Here is a 17407-nt window from a genome sequence, read left to right as displayed (position 1 = left end):
GCGTCTCATCTGTGACTCAGCTCCGAACTGTTTTAGAATAATTCACTTTCTATTTTTACTCTTTTCACATCAGTAACATTCAAAGAACTTTGTTTTTAAAGGTGGAATATTTAAAAATATATTTCTTTAAATAAATTCTCCGATGAAACGAGAATCAGGACGTCTCCTGACGTCTCTTTAACCATGACGTCCTCTAATTAGTCTGAGCAAGAACACACCGACATGAATCAATTAGTGCAAAGATAATCTGTATATTATATTGATCCATCTTCAGGAGGCAGATCTGGACTCTGATTTCCAGACGTCAATAACACCAGAGGGTCGAAGAACAGGTTTTTTTAACTGAGGTCACTTCTTCATCCACAACTGTGGCGTCAGGTTTAATGAGCTAAGAGGTGGAGGACGGGTTAAAGCTCAAAGTAGAATCCTGGTTATAACCTGGATCCTCAAGTCAACATCATATCCCACGTTTCATCTCGACAGAATTGAGACTCGTGTTCGGGAGACTGTGTATTTTAAATGAACATCTGGAGCAGAAACCCTCACGTCAGCAACACATTCATTCATTCAGCGGCCACTTTCTAAAACATCTGGGTGCTCGGAACCTCTTTCCCTGTGGCCACGGACTCGTCCAGCGGAGGTAAACAAACATCTGTCTGCGTCAGCGTCAAAGAGGCTTTTGGGCTTGAAGAGGAGGTGGAGGTTAAAAGCAGCAGCAGAGAGGAGGTTATCTGAGCTGCTCTCCAGAGACCTCTGTTATCCACAACCATCCTGACAGGAGAGTCGCAGCGATGACCCCCGCTGTCCTAATCGTTCCTGACATTACCACTTCCTCCCCTGGCTGTAGGGGAGGTGGCGGTGGGGGGGACCAGGGAGGGAGGGAGGGAGGGAGGGAGGAGGAGGAGGAGGAGACCATGAAACCATCAACAGAGGTTCCTCGCCTGAGGTCTGCGTCCTCCTGAGCTCAGAGGGAGACACGGTGACTCATGTCAGACGTTTTGTTCAGGGTGAAATGATCTTTTGTTTTTTTACAGGTTGTTCAGGGGTCGCATGGATTGCTGGGAAATATGCCTGATGCATGCTGGGAAATGCTTGGATTTGGAACAAAAAAACAATCCTATCGACGTGGAGGGAGGTTCTGGTATCGACGAACCTGATCTGAACGACCACCAGGAACAACCAGAGGGGCCCGAAGCACCACACACAGTTTCAACGGGTGGAGGAGAAGAAATCAAACCAGCGCTGAAAGAAACTTCAGCTGGAGGGAAATACCCACGTACTCCATGTTAGTGGATGGGACGTGGACCACAGAGTCAAAATACACGTCAAACATGGTTTCTGTCATTTGAGCTTGTTCTCATCGCTTGTTGTCTAATCAGCGAAGTTTGGTTTTAATCGTGGGAGGAAGTAGATTTTTTTTTTATGAGTGACTCAAACTGCAGCGGCCAAGAAGTCACATGACCAGAACATTTTTTAAAATCGAGAATCTTTGTCTGCTCGATGATTGAAACACTAAGATTTACAAAAAGAAAAGAAAACTTGACGATCGTGGTGTTTGAACATCAGACCACGTGTCAGGTTGTGAAATTAAAAACCTCTAATGCAAACCGGCATTTGACCTCATACATAATTAAAATAAATCTGAATATAACTGAAATAATTTGATTCTGAATTATGAGTCGGTCTCTCACTTCCTCTCACTGACGAGCGGCAGGTTTGGATTGAGCCGACTTCACAGTCGAGCCTTTAGGGGGAACTTCCCCTCCGCTGCGTCTGAAAGGGCCTGACAGGTACCGGCTGACGTTATGAATTATACAGCTGCTCCTGCAGAGACGTGAGGTCGGTGAAGAGAATCTGAGGATGACGAAGCATTGAGCGAGAGAGAGAGAGAATGGCGATATCTCCGAGGACGTATCCGACTGTCGATCATTATCACTTTTATTACCTCTAGAGAGGAGACGGCTAATTGATGGACTCACTTCTGCCGGTAGATGATTCTGTCCAGACACGTGGAATCATGGGACGGAATATTACGTCGTGTTTTTGGAAAAAGGTCCAAAAATGTCTTTTACATTCTAAGAAACCTTTTCTTTGCTTTATTTTAAATCGGAAACTCTGGATCAATCGTCTTTATTGTTGAGGATACGAAACGGTTCCATGAACACACCACGGAGAGTAAAAAAACATTTTGTTCAGTGATAAACTGCTGATTTGATAAAGGAAATAAATGTGCAGCAGAGAAACTAAATCAATCAGAGGTGGGGGGGGGGGGGCGGTGACAGTTTTTAATATACGGCTACGAATACTTTTACAATACTTTCCCTCACCATCGCCCCGAGCTGCTGCAGAACAGATCGCCCACTGGTCCGAGTCCGGCAGCGAATCAGCCTTAAATACCACTGACACAGAACCGTGAGGTGGCGGGGGAGGGGGGGTCACAGCACTGCCACTCAACTGACAGCGTGTTATTACATAATCAAACCATTCAAACCAGAGAATGTGTTCTATCTGCACAGAGACACTGTGCAGGGTTCGAACCTCCTGACAACAACACGTCCGTTCGCACAAACAGAATAACACAGTAAAGACTTTGTTCTGTGTCTGGTCGAGCAGCGGAACTAAGATGTGAATATTTTACGAGATGGATTTATGAGATCTAATGTCTGTAAATTAAAGGTCACTGGTTTATCTCAGGCAACACGTGCACGTGCTTCTCAGCTGTAATTTAAATAAGGTCACGACACCACCGGCTGTTTTCTAAATAAATAAAACTTTAACACACATTATTCAAACTGTGCAGGTCAGAACATTTCAACTATATATATAAATATATGTATATGAATATATATATTGGTGTATTGATGTTGGGACCCTGCTCTGACGTTCCCGTGTCATGGTGAATAAACAACTTGTTTTTTGTTTTTACATTTTTGATGTGAGCGCCGTAGAATATTAATGAGCGTTTTTCTGGCTCCGGAAACAGAAAGAGTTTCACAGATCTCACCTCGAGTCCTGACGGAGGAACTTTGTGCTGCGGGACGGAAACAAAACAGAGATTACAAACAGGAAGCTCAGAGTTCTGACATGAGGATGACGAGGACATGAACTCACCTTCAGACGTGCTGCGTTCAGGTACCTCTGGATTCTGGAACAGGTTTTGGAGTGTGACCTCTGTCCGACCCAGGAAAGCATCTGCACATTTCCTGTCACGGACGACGGATCAATAAAAGAATCACAGAAACTTTTCCTGTTGATTTTTTCTGCATCTCGCTTCCTCTTTGGAGAAATCTTTTTTTAATTTTGTCTCCCTGAAGAGAAATAAATCTGTAGAGTGACTGTGAGCAGCATATTTTTAATTCTCAGCTTCTCTGCAGTCAATAAAAAATATTAGAAACAGGTTTAGAAACAGTTTTCTAATATTTGGATAACTTCTGACATTAAATTCTCTCAAATTCAGATATTTTACCCAAAGCAACGGGAATTTTTGAAGATATTTCCAATGAAAGTTGTAACGTTGTTCGAGTTTGATAAAAAGCAATGAAAGGTTTTTAATTCATCCAGACGATGTCTCACGATTGACACTAAAAGAAGAAGCTCTGAGCCTCAAGTTGTGCTAGAGAGAATTTCACACTTTTCACCAGGAGCAATTAAAATATATTTTCCAAGAGAATCTGCTGGAGAACCCTCCGCTGACAGGTGTCAGTTTGGGTAAAAGAAGAAGTGCGTCTCCTCCTCCTCTATCCGGTGAGGAGGTGCTAATGGGGATAAGCACGCTCTCCATCTCAAAATGAGTTTCAGATTTGACTGCCGAGGCTTCATGCGTCCAGTCGGAGCCACGGGTGGAGTCTGACAGAGCGGTTCCTCCTCCTTTGTTTCCTTTGACTCAGCGTCAGGAGGATTCTGCTGTCTGACGGTGAGCGGAGGTTCAGAGCCTCTCTCACATCATGGACACATTACTGGATGCAGAGAAAGAGCTGAAGTGATTCTAATAAAAAAAACAAAGTGGAAGCTGAAGTTACAGAAATCACAGCAGTGGCTCCAACACTCTGGAGCTGTGTCTGAATTCAGGGGCCACGTCCCTCAGAGGACCATGTCCCTCAGAGGACCAGGTCCCCTGAACAGAGACGAGAACATCTGGACAAGAAGGTTCTTCTGTCAAAGAACCTGAAAGGGATTCTGTGGATTTAAACTGGGACCACCTCCTGCCGGCGGCTGATACAGATCAATCCAGCTGATTGATTACTTACTGCTCCTTCAGGAAACAGAGTGCAGAGGACGACGTTTCTAAAAAACGGACAAAGACGGACAGGAAGCCCAGAGAGAGTATCCCAGACGGCTGTTTATTTTTCTGACACTACAGCTTAGGTGTGCAACTGTAAAACAATACATGAGTCAGTGTGGGACTTCAGTGCTGCTCCGAACCATCGCTTTAACAAAAACAGTAGAAACATTCCAGTAGAAAAGAGAGAAAAGCTTTTCCTAAAGGGGCTCGTTCATTAAAACCATCCAGAGTCTGATGACCTGATCTGAGGCTGGAAACTGATCCCGCTGAGAAAATTCTGCAGGTCGCCTCCATTTGCTGAGATGAGTGAAACAATAAAGAAAAGAAAAAAAAATCACTACCCAGGAAATGACTTCCATCTCTTGTCGTGTCATCCTCGATACAATTTGTGGAATCGAATCGAGCCAGAGGATAATTTCAATAAATGGAGCCCCTCGGGCCGTGCCCCCCCCCCCCACCTCCCCCGTGAGAGGAGGATTCATGGTGTCAGTCAGACTGTACATCACCGGCATGCTGAGGAGGAGAGAGGATACGGGGGGGGGGGGGGCAGATGGAGGAGGAGGTGTTTGAAAAGCTGGAGATAGAGAGTGAGCGAAGGGGAAGAAAGAAAAAGGAGAAGAAGAAGAAGAAGAAAACACCCACCGCTCCCTTTGACAAAGATGTGAGGGGCGTGAGGGGTCGGGGGGGTTGTTTTACATTCAAGTAGCAAAGCTGTGTGTGTGTGTGTGTTGATCTTCATTCTCTTGTCAACTTAATAACGAGTGAAGGTTCAGCGACGGGGAAACTCTGGAACATCTGGTGATGGTTCGAAGGCGTCGCAGGATTCTGAGCTTCTTCAAACAACAAACAATAAAATCATTTCACTGCAAATCTGAGGAGAAATCTGAAATCATCAAAAAGTTTGAACTTGCTCCACAAACAACGGCCCCATGGTTCCCACCGCGACGGATGTGTGGTGACGTGCGGAGCCCGGAGAGCACCGCTGGAATAAAGAGACTTTCATTTATTAGGTCAACAAGACCAAAATATAATGATTCAACAGATGACACAACATCTGGAGCAGTCACAGCTCCAGATGTTGCTCTGTGGTTTCGGTTAAAGCAAAAGAGAAACTGCAAATATTACAGGAAGAGATAAGTTGAAGTAATTTAAAAGGAAATGGAAACTTTACATTTCAAAACTTCAGATTTATATTTTATTACAATTATTGATTTTCTAATTGACTGACTTCGTTTTTTGAAATTGATAAATGTGTTAATTGCACATTACTCCGGTGGCACACGTCAGTGCTGCTGCTGGAACATGACATCGTGGGATTTATTTGAAAACTTTAACATTTCCAGGTTATTCAGGTTCCTTCTCAAAACGTTGAAGCTCAACCTGACGTCGAAACTGTAAAAGAAGCAGAAGAAAAACTGCCGCAGAGTTTTAGACGTCCGCCGAACGTGAAGTCAAAACTCTGCCAGCTTGATCTAACTTCTCAGACACCTTATATACTTTTTCAATAAATCTTTGTTAAACAGGTTTATATAGTTTTTGTAAAATAGTAAAAATAAAGATCATATATCTCTTGCTGGTCTGAGGTTCTGACAACGTGCACGACCTGTGGCATGAGGTCGTTTTTTGACGAAGACTTCATTCGACTGCGACAGATTGTTTTAATGCGTAAACTCAAATATAAAGATGAATTTAAAAAAAACGTCTTTGTTTTTCCTTTGAGAGATTTTACTCTCATTATTTTAAGGTGGTACTTTAGCTTCTTTAGCGAATAAAGGAATCACAGAACGAACCAGTTGTTTCACTGAGATTTCATCTTCAGCTCCGTCGTGATACGATCTCGGAATCTGCTCAGGTCCAGAGAGAAACATCACCTCTAGCGTCTGGTGCATTCTGGGAGTTACTTTAGTCATTTACATCTTGGCTGCAGCCACTTCTCCTCCAGCGCCAGTGATCGAGAAGATTTGAGACCAAGAGAGTGACGTCTCTCAAACGTCTGTTTAAAACCTGAAGTGAAATGTAGGAGGTGAAGAATCGTTCTGTGAAACTCTACAAGAGGATAAATAAATAAATCACTGATTTTTAAGAATGAAAGCAGACGTTTCTTTCTAACCGAGTCAAGAAGTTATATTTCAGTCTGTAACAGTTTGTGATGGCTCCACGTGCACATTGTTAACATTGAGGAGAGATCATTGAGTTTGTGTCTCTGACCCCAAACAAGCCTGAACGCAGCCCGAGGCCCTCGGGGGCAGGGCAGAGGTCAGTTCCTGAGGGGTCCTGACTCCAAAGTCTCGTCAGGACCCCTCAGGACGGGAGCAGCTCTAGTTCTACATTTGAATTTCTCTAGAATACACATCATATCAACTTTACAGTTTTTCTATTCTGTGTTTTCATTTTAATCGTATTCATCTCTTCTGCTCCAATCTGTTGATTCTTGGTTTTATAATTTCATTAAAACACAAAGTCGTGAGTATTAATTCATCCGTTAATCTGGATTTTGAGCAACGCGTCAGTTTAGCAGTTAAATAAATCACATCTCACATCATCTCCCTCAATCCCTCAAACACACAAAGTATTTTAAATGTTATTTTCATCCCGGTGCAGCTTTTAAAATCAGCCTCATTTCCCCCGTGAGAGAATCACATGTTGCATAGCTTTTGCACGACATTAGTTAAAAGTGACACGTTGAGGAGAATCTGCTGCTCTGCACGAGTGTCCGTCATCAAATCCTTCCAATGAATTCATCCCTGCATCGATCACTGGGGCCCGAATCTGCCTGTAACTGCTGCTGAGGTGCCCCTGGGCAAGGCACTTACCCCTGACTCTTGCAGGGGATCTGCTCAGTGGCCGACAGCAGAGCGAACACTAAACTCTCAGCAGTGACTGTGAGGCGTGAGAGAAAATTCACATTTCAGATCAAAACGTTCTCATTTGCACAACAGAAGCAGTTTTTTTTTTCTTCAAAATGCTCCAAAGCAAAACCTGATTAGCATAAATCGTCAGAGAGCTCGCGTCTAAACTCGTGTTCATCTGGTGCCATCTCACGGCAATTAAAATTACTCCTTCAATAATCCTCCATCATTTTACAGTCTGCTGACAGGAGAGGGGGGGAGGGGCGGGGCTGACCAGAGTGGGGACAGACGTGGGAACGTCAGTGGAGAGAGTTAATATGTAATATGTTCACTGAAGAATCGTCAACTCAGCTGCCATGATTCAAATTCCAATGCACTGACGTTGATTTATTATGTTCCATGCGCAGCTTCCGGTTCTGACCAGGCTGCACGGTGTTCGATATCGAGACACCGTGAGCGAGCGGGACGGGCCGACGCATCGCCATGTTTGAAGTCGGTAACGAGTCAGTCTCACTCTGTTTATACAGAATCCAACAACTGATTAGAAACTCAGAGTGATAAGAACTGCCTCATATGACAGAAACATTTATTTATCGTGTTTTTTTTCACTTTTCAGTTTGGTCCTTGTCCCATCTGCTAACGTGGAGGAGGTGGGTTTTTTTTTACCTATACTGCAGCTGGACACCAGGGGGCGATCAAGACGGTTTGGCTTCACTTTTGGAGATGTCACGTGTGTGTATAAAACCAACTGAGACTTTGATGACGTCTACTGTACATCCGTGTGTGTGTGTGTGTGTGTGTGTGTGTGTGCATGCGTGTATATTGCGTGACGAGCGCTGCCGCACCGCACGTCTGAATTTCACGAGACCTGAAAAACCTCGACTTCTGACAAAAAGATGCTCCGATCTCCGTCAGGGTTTCACATGAAGAATCACTGTGCACGTGTGTGTGTGTGTGTGCACACACACACACACACACACATACATTTTCGCACTCTGGAGCATAAAACTACTCCTTTGCCGGCAGCTTTAGAAAACTGAGTATTCCATTTTTTATTACTGGAGCTCTTTGCTGCTGCTCCTGATGGAACCCAGACTCCGGTGAGACGCTCGGCGGTTCAGACTCTGCGTGTGGCGCCGGGGCCGTGGGACTACATGTCACTGTGCTGAGTGGACTCTAATGTGAACTAAACTCTGTGTTATTTCTCCAAAGCCTTCCTGTCATTCCAGCTTTACCCAGAAGTGCGTTCTGCCATCCCTGATTCATGCAGAGGAACGGAAGGAAAACACAAAAACCTCCTTCATTCGCCGACAGGATAACGAAGGTGTAATATTCTGGAAATTCTAAGCGGCGTACCCGAGCGATGCATAGACACGAGGAGGATTCAAACCATTCAAGAGTTCACCGGACATAAAAATGAGGCCGAAAGGACATTTCCGTAATCAAAAATAGAAATTATTATAAAGAAGCGAGATCACCAAACAATATAAAAAAGATTAAGCTCAAAGCAGAAAGCTCCCTCCCTGTTCTGAGGTCTTCTGCTTCTTCACGTCTGAGTTCTCAGAGGGCGGAGAGCTGAGAGCAGAATCAAACTTCATCCCACAGGCAAAGAAAAAACAACAACCTTCATCCCTGTCCACTTCTCTACTCATAAATAATCCATGCACCATCGCTCGGCCGGTAAACCCTTCTCCTCATCTCGTCTGTTTAGTGCTACCAGTATGCAAACCCTGAATATCCACATGGTAAATTGAAAAATATTCATATGTACAGTGAAGCTCAACAAAATGTCTCTTTAAATTCGATTTGCATGCAGTCAACTGCATAATATACAGGCAATAAGATTCAGTCGTTTCTTTGGCAGGCCAGAATCCAGCTGGACATGCATAGAGAGGTATGTACAATCAAAAAAACCCAGGTCCGTGTCACCGTGGCGACTGTCACGTGACCGGGGGGTAAAAGTCCGTGTGCAAATGTTGAAGAAGCCAGTTTTATTGTCTCAGAGAATTGAGACCAGTGGCGTGAGTGGATCTGACGGGAGCTGGACGAGCGTTAACCCCTGGACTGATCATCGTGATCGGACGCCGTGCCATGAGGTCACCGTTACTCCACCGCGCTCTCTACACCACTGGCTGAGCTCCCTTCAGAGCGCCTCATCCTTCTCCGAGTCCGGAGAAACAGGCCTGGAAACGGTGAAAATGTCCTGACGTAGTATTTTGGTTTTAGGCGTGGCGGAGGCGGGCGGCGGCCCCGTGGACGGCCGCCGCTTGTCGGACAACAACTTGATAATTTCGGCGACCTGGCTCTCCAGGGCGCCCAGACGGCCTCCCAGAGTCTGGATGTCCCCCCGGAGCTCCAGCCGGGTCTCGTGCAGCGCCGCCTGCAGGGCCTGCTCCGGGATGGGACAGAAAGGGTGAGGAGAGCCCACTCCTCCAGGGAGAGGGCTGTGGAGGAGGGGGGTGACCGCGGCCGGGGTCCGTGCCTCCCCCGCCCGGTCGATCCGCAGCTCACTCTTGGTGATGCCACTGTCGCAGGAGTCCGTCTTGCGGAGCGGGTTGTTGCTGGACACCCCGCCCTCCTCTGCATCTCCACCCCCCCTTGCTTCCTGACCTTTGCCCTCCTGAGACAACATCTCCACAGAAACGGCCTTCACGCTGTTGTTAAGCCCCTCCTTCCTGGCCTCCACCGGGGCCATGTTGTTTTTCAGGCGCATCCAGCCGGTGGCCTTGGGGGCCGGTTTGGCCAGAACAGGGCTGGAGCCGACTTTGAGCCTGACGGTCTGTTCGGCTCCGCCTCCAGCAGCACTGGGCTGCAGCTCCATGATGTCACAGTTGTTCTGTTTGGCCGCCGGCTCCCCGGGATGGCTGTACGCCAGGGAGCTCTGCATGGGCGTGACCTGAGACACCGTCAGCACGCTGCTGCTGGGCGGGGCCCCGTTCTGCATGGAGGAGGGGGGCCGCTGGAGGCTGAGCGGCAGAGAGTGCTGCAGGCTGGAGTGGCCGAGCTGCAGGCTGTGGGGGTGCAGGTGCTGGTGCTGCTCCACCTGCAGCTGGTTCTTCTCCAGGTCCGGCTGCGAGGAGGCAGACGCTCCCTGGCTGCGGAGCTCCTTCTGCTGCTTGAACTTCTGGAAGAGCTTCCGCACCGGATGGTCCTGCGGGATGGTGAGCTGCACCTCGTTCTTCGCCCGCTGCCGCTCCTCCTCCTCCTTCTTCACCTCACTGATCTTGCGGAAAATGATCTGTATGGAAACATGCAGAAAGAAACAGAACAGCACGGCTGTTATCAGAACACTTATCATTTCATATGAATGCTATGAATAATAATTCCCTGTGTGGGCCCCGGACAGGAGCTGCACATTAATCACTGCAGATAAACCCTTTGCCTACAACAAAGAGAAAAAGAGGAAGATTTATTATTATGGAAATGTGTCCGTCTGTCTGAGAACATCCACATGTCACAGTTTCTCTGCAGTGCACTCAGGTACTGCAAAGCTTCCGGAGCTCCGTGTTAAATTATCCATCTGTGCTCCTACACCTCCCTCTGTATTATTCAGCCTGGCTCCAGCCTCTCTCCTGGCTCCTCTTACACACTAATTACATTGGGAATGACAGAAATCCCTGCCAGGCGGAAAGCCAGCCATCCGACTGGGGATTCCAGCTTATTCTTAAAATGAAAACGCTCCCGATGGATGACAACCCGAGCAGATCTTTCAGTTAGAGGTGGACCGCCTCACTGTCCATCCATAATCTACCCAACCGACCATCTCTACCTCCTTAACTCCCTCTTTTCATCCAACCTCACCCTCCGCTGAGCCGGAGGAGGAGACGCGTCAATCATGTCACACCTCCGCAGCTTCCTGGAGGCGTCGCAGTGGAAGATTAACCCGCATAATTAAATTAACCACGACAAGTGCGGCGTGGTTTGAGGACAGGTGAATGAAAGTTGCTGCTGGAGTTTGTTTTTTTCCGAGAAGAACAAGGCGTCTTCTGTGTTTGTGTGTGAATAATGAAGAAGAGCCGATGGTGCTGATGTGACTGAAAACGATGAACCTCATTAACCAACTTGACTTTTTATTCACCTCAGCAGCTGCAGCCTCTGTTGCCATCGAACAAACACCAGATTCATGTTTCTGTGACGTCACACAAGAGAGGACGAGCTAATGCTAAACCTCGTCTGGATGAACAGATGTGGTTCTATCCAATTCTAAACCTCGGTATGAAGATTGTTCATGGTTGAACATAGAAGCTCTGGTTAAAATCTATCGCTCTCTTTTTCTTCTCGTGACAAACCCTGTAATTGACTCAGATCCGTCACTGTGAAGACTTCGGCTGTCGCTCTGAGCTTTTAAGGCCTCTGCAGAAAATCGGTTGGCGTTGCAGTAACAGCAACACATCTTACATCTCTGGCCTCTGGACTCGTTTCTCACATTCGGCCTAATTTCTGCTGACCCCATTATTCTGTCCGTCTGTCTCCCCGACAGCCGGCGCTACCGTTGCGGAGGCTCACTCGCGGTCTGAAGTGGCCGTCCGCTGCGACACGCGTACGGAACGACCGGCCGTTATGAGTAATGATGCAGAACGGTTCTCTGTCAGCGGCGTCTGCGAAGTGAGAAGTCGCGAACGAAGGCGAGACAGCGGCTGAACAGCTGTGACGTTAACACACAACCAGACCAGGAGACGACATAAAGTACATTTAATGACTATGGTTTGTTATTTGAAGCATTTCAGGTGATTCAAGTGTTAAAGTACAAATATGTAACACCTCGATTACACAAACCTGATTACTGGAGAAATCATACGTGATTGAATTCTCAGTAAAGGCCTCGTGTTAATTAAAATGTTTTTCCATCTCCAGCGATGAAAGTACTTGATATTTATTTTCTCCTCTTGATCGTTAAGAGGCTTTTTTAAAAAACTGTGATTCTGATATGAATGATATTTTAACTCTTCTCTTTCTATAAACGTTCTGCGGCAGGTTGACCTGAGCTGTTGTGAAACGGTTCACGGTGCCGTTATTTAAACATCATCAAAAATGAAACGGATCAGGACGCTGCCGTGGGGGAGGCGGGGGTTTACACTGCAGCCAGCCACCAGGGGGCGATGCAGATGCTTTGGCTTCAGTTGAGCCGTCATGTCGGGGAAAGTGAGACTGAACCTTGTTATTGAAGCTGCTGATGTTGACGCCAGCGTCTGGTATTAAAACAAACTGATCTCCTCTTGAAGGATCTGAATCACATTCGTTTGATTGGACTCATTTAATCAGGTTAGTTTAAGTTTCATTAATTAGGTTTTTAATTGGATTAACTCACAATTAACATGTAAAACAATATTTTTATTCCCCGTCTTTTTTTAATTACGCTTTAATTTACACTTTCACCAGAGAAACCAAGTGATTCACCGACAGATGGAGACTTGGACATTTTACACGAAATGAAATATGTAGTTTATAGGTAGAACATTGTCACAGTGGTGGAATGTAAGTGTAAATAAATGGTTAAATGCAGAAATTACAGATCAAATACATAATTAAAGAAATGGAAAAATACAGTTTGCAATGAAATAGGCTAGATCTGAATTTCTACATTTACTTATGTAATAATTATTTTTATCTAACCCTGTATCTCTGTCTCCGTATGTTCATTGTTTACAGTGAGGACAGTCGGAGCGTTAACAGCTACAAAGACTCGGTGACATCTTGAGAAGTTTCAAGAAATGTTCTGTCTCATAAATCACAAACATTTATTGAATTTACTTCCCCCGAGGCAGAAGATGAGGATAAGAGAAGGTAATTATTCTGAAAGGAAGAACATTTATTCTGCGCTTCTCTCTCAGCTCCAGGCAGCTGGAGCTCAAATCATCGTGGCATCAAAAAAATCTCCTCTTTGAGCGTCTCGGAATTCAAAGCCGTCGTTTTTACCGACAGTTCAAATATAAAGCGGATTTCAGCGTCGACGAAGCCGGCGAATGAGAACACAACAAATCCAACATTATGTTTACGGGCCTGTTTAAATATTCAGAGCAGAGGGAGAGTGTCAGGGTTTATTTAGGGTTTTCAGAGAACGAGTGGGGGGCGACCGGGGGGGGGGGGGGGGCGGCTGCTGGTTGGGCTGAGTAATGTCTCCATTTTAGTCAGGTCATGATATTCTGACTGGAGGGGAGGAATAAAGTAGGAAACATTTCACGCTGCAGATCTGAGCACAGAGGAATCGAGGAGGAAATATTCCGTGTGATTGAATGTAGCACAGACCGGCAGTTTGTTATGTACAGATTTGCATATGCTGTATATGTACAGTACAGGATTCTGTCCTCTAATGTGATGCACCGCTTTGTTTCTGCCTGTTTAATGCTGACACTGCAGAGGATGAACCCTGATAACGAGGCAACAAAATTCACGGAGGAGGAAACAGATGACGAGAGGTAAAGAGGGAAGAAACAGAGGAATAATCGAGGGAAAAGGGAAAATGTAATAAATGGACAAAGTAAATGTAGAGAGGGAGGAAAAAGGAGGAGAGAGAAAGAGGAGAGGGAGATAAATTACAGCGGAAGCAACGTTTTGTCTGTGAAGGTAAAAGTTGGCCCGAGGAAGTTGGAAATAAAAAGGTGGAGGTGAAGAAATACACGAGCTGAAATAGAGAGATGAAAACTATGTCCATGTATTTTACAGTCAGGCTGAATGTGACCGCACCAAGAGACCGAGAGCATCTGTAACCGCAAAACCTCTCGATGACGTTCTCAAACATGTGATCGGTGAGGCCGCAGTGACTTGACCCTTTGACCTTTGACGGCTGAAATCGATTCAGTTCATCCTTGAGTCCAACCGAACGCTTGTGTAGAATTTGAAGGAATTCCTTCGAGGCGTGTTTGAGATATCGTGTTCACAATTTTGCGACAGACAGAAAAATATAACTCCTCCGGCCACTGGGTGTCGCCGGCGCGGAGCCGAAATAAACTTTTACTTTAATTATAGATAGAATAGCTTAACGTTTGAAAAAAAAGCTTAATTTTGTGATTTGATCCCATAAATAAATAATTAATAAAATCAAAAACACGAGCATAATGAAATGAGGCAAGAGGGAAAAAGAAATCGGTGGATGTCTCTACGCTCGACCGCCGCAGGAGACAGATGGTGATTTCTGCCTGCAAAGCATTGTGGGTCATGATTACCTCCCCTCTCTCTGTGCACACTCTTAATTTAGCTGATGTCGCTCTCCTCCATCGCTCTCACTGTACCAACGAGGAGCAAATCAGTCTCTTCCTCTTTTCCCTCAGCTGATGGTTTGTTGTTCATGCAGAGCTGCCGGCGAACGCTCTCCCGTCGCTCATTCATCACTGTAATCGTCCGGCAGGAAGCGGCTGTGTGTGAAAGTTTGGCGGCGGCGTGCAGGAATGACGGAGGAGCCCATTAGACGGGAGCGTGACTTGTTTGTGTAGCGGGTCGCATTCAGATAAACCAGAGCGAACACAGAGCGGCGGAGCGGAGCCGACTCACGTTAACTCAGGAGGCAGCTGATGTTTCTAATCCTCGTTCAGACCCACGTGACAAATACGTTTACAGTCAAACATTACAAATCAGCTGAAGCTCAATTAACTTGAGGTTGTTTCATCAATTTACATTTAACCTCAAACTTTGACCTGAACTTTTCTCTCAGGTTGAAGGAACGATAAACGAGAGGAAGAGAAAAAATGCGATTTGGTCAAAAGCTCCAGAAAAACCAGTGACTAGAGGAGGAGGACCAGTGAGCACACGTGTCACCAGTTCAACCGTCACCTCACCACTGTCACAGCTTGATTAGAGGCTGAAAACCTCCGACTCAGCAGCAAACACACCGAGAGAGCAGCTGCTGAACTGAGAGGAGCTTTAAACAGCAAGAGAGACCAGACTAGAGACTAGAGATCAGATCAGAGACCAGACTAGAGACTAGAGATCAGATCAGAGACTGGACCAGAGACCAGAGACCAGACCAGAGACTAGAGACCAGAGACCGGAGATCAGACTAGAGACCAGAGACTAGAGACCAGATCAGAGACCAGAGACCAGACCAGAGACTAGAGACTAGAGACCAGAGACTAGAGACCAGAGACTAGAGACCAGAGACTAGAGACCAGACCAGAGACTAGAGACCAGACCAGAGACAAGAGACCAGACCAGAGACTAGACCAGAGACCAGAGACTAGAAACTAGAGACCAGACCAGAGACTAGAGACCAGAGACTAGAGACTAGAGACTAGAGACCAGAGACCAGAGACCAGAGACGAGATGAGAGAGCAGCTGCTGAACTGAGAGGAGCTTTAAACAGCAAGAGAGATCAGAGACTAGAGACCAGACCAGAGACCAGAGACCAGACCAGAGACTAGAGACTAGAGACCAGAGATGAGAGGAGAGAGCAGCTACTCGTACGTTTCTGTATCTGTGTGATTCCCGCCCCTGGTCCCAGGGGGTCCAGAGGTTCACACCCTCTTTGTGCTGCCCCCAAGTGGCCACAAACACGTCACTGCAGGTTCAGAGTTCCGAACTGGTCGAGCAGCGGCTTCCTTCCTTTCTGAAACAGATGCTTTTCAACTCCAGTCACCGAAAATTAGAGGTTGCTGCAGTGCATGCTGGGTGATAACACTCCTCGTCATGAAGCTGTAATGACGGCCGGGTGTGTGTGTGTCTGTGTGTGTTTGTGTTGATCCTCTGTGACTCATTACCAGGACGATGAGAATCACAAACTGCTAATTCACCTGACTCCGCAGGCTCCGATGCAGAAGGAGTTTATGTAATTACCAGCAGGGCGGCTGCAGGAAGTCAGAGCCAGCTCAGCACGCCGAACACACGTCCGCGCTTCTCGTCTGCAGCTGCCAACCTGCCGCACGTCAAACGGCCTCAATTATGCAAAGTACTCCGAGTAATGAAACATGAGCCGGCAGCGGTGGAGGCGTTTCAGCAGATGAAGACGTGCAGCAGCGGAGCGAGAAGGTTCCACAGGAGCCTCACGCAGCTGGTTGAGTTATCGCGAGTTCATGGAATTTAAGAATCAATAAACCGGAGACGGGAGCGACCTGAGCATCGTGATCGGACGTCACCTCACAGACTGTTCATCTCATCAGATAAACCACAGCTGTGGTCGGGGTCAAACCTCAGAACAGAGCCAGAACCGTTTTCAGTTTTTTCATCACATGGGACGGACACAGACGTGCTGATCTCCGTCACAGACCTGAGATCTGGAAAACAACGTGTATGAGGTGTGTTTTGACTAAACCGAGGAATCAGCTGCTGCAAGTTCACTCAACTCATTATCGGAGCAAACACATCAGCGCCACATTAGCAGACTTCCCAGGATGCAACGCGACAGTCGAAACTCTCCAGAGAACCAGAAGAACCTTTGCGATGATGCGAACACGCTGCGTCTTTAACATGTTGAGATAAGTCACGGTCGGGTCTCCCACACAGGAGGGTTTCTACTCCCCCCGCACACGTCACAGTGTTCCCCCGAGACCCCCCCCCCCCCACCCTGCAGGAGTCACCGTGACAGGTGGAGGGGAGTAATAACCTCCGGAGCAGGCGTGGGAAGTTTAATCCTGGAGTGTGTGTGTGTGTGTGTGTGTGTGTGTGTGTGTGTGTGCAACAAAGAACTGCAACTCAACAAAAAGAATTTAATCAAGTGCAGAATTGAGTGCACACACACACACACACACACACACACACACCAGTCACAGAGATGGATAGATGCTGGATTGGCTCTAACAACAATAGCTGGAGTGAATAAAAAGATCTAAACTGGACCACAGGCTTCTGTGTGTGTGTGTGTGTGTGTGTGTGTGTGTGTTGGATCTGACTATTGACAGCGATCCCACCTCAGTGAGAGGAAAATGAAATAACGATAATAGTGAGCGACGGGAAGCGGCGGTGAGGGAGGAACGTTGCAGCTCTGTTGTGGAAGACATGGAAGGAGCTCCCATCACAGAGCTTCTAAAAATAGAAACAACGAGAGAGGGAGAGAGAGAGAGAGAGAGTGAGAGAGAGAGAGAGCGAGAGAGAGAGAGAGAGCTGGACACGAAACAAGACTGAGAGAAAATTTAAATGTAAAAGAGACTGCATGGTTTCTAATCAGTGTGAGGTGAACACACACACAGAGTCAGTAACAATGACCGATTATTAAACTACAGTCTAAGAGACGGAGTCAGAGCGACACCACTCTGACATCTGTCAATCACAGAGAGAGAGGTCAAACACACAGTTTAGACTTTTCAGAAAACACTCCGAGGAGACAGAGCTGAATGTGACCAAATATTAC

General features: G+C 46.6%; 1 protein-coding gene across 2 annotated transcripts in view; it reads right to left on the bottom strand.

Moving 5' to 3' along the window:
- Positions 1-4319: 4319 nt before the first annotated feature.
- kcnh5b (potassium voltage-gated channel, subfamily H (eag-related), member 5b) overlaps positions 4320-17407 on the bottom strand; it is a 78684-nt gene continuing 65596 nt past the window's right edge. For both annotated transcript variants that reach the window (XM_069535985.1, XM_069535984.1), the window contains exon 13: positions 4320-10369. In XM_069535985.1, coding sequence (XP_069392086.1) covers positions 9275-10369 — 1095 coding nt within the window. In that variant the 3' untranslated portion in view covers positions 4320-9274. The remainder of the gene's footprint in view (positions 10370-17407) is intronic.

Source organism: Paralichthys olivaceus, chromosome 12 (genome assembly GCF_024713975.1).
Source record: "Paralichthys olivaceus isolate ysfri-2021 chromosome 12, ASM2471397v2, whole genome shotgun sequence".
In the NCBI taxonomy this organism is placed as follows: Eukaryota; Metazoa; Chordata; class Actinopteri; order Pleuronectiformes; family Paralichthyidae; genus Paralichthys; species Paralichthys olivaceus.
Note: the sequence above shows the minus strand (reverse complement) of the source record. Positions and strands in the feature narration are given on the sequence as shown.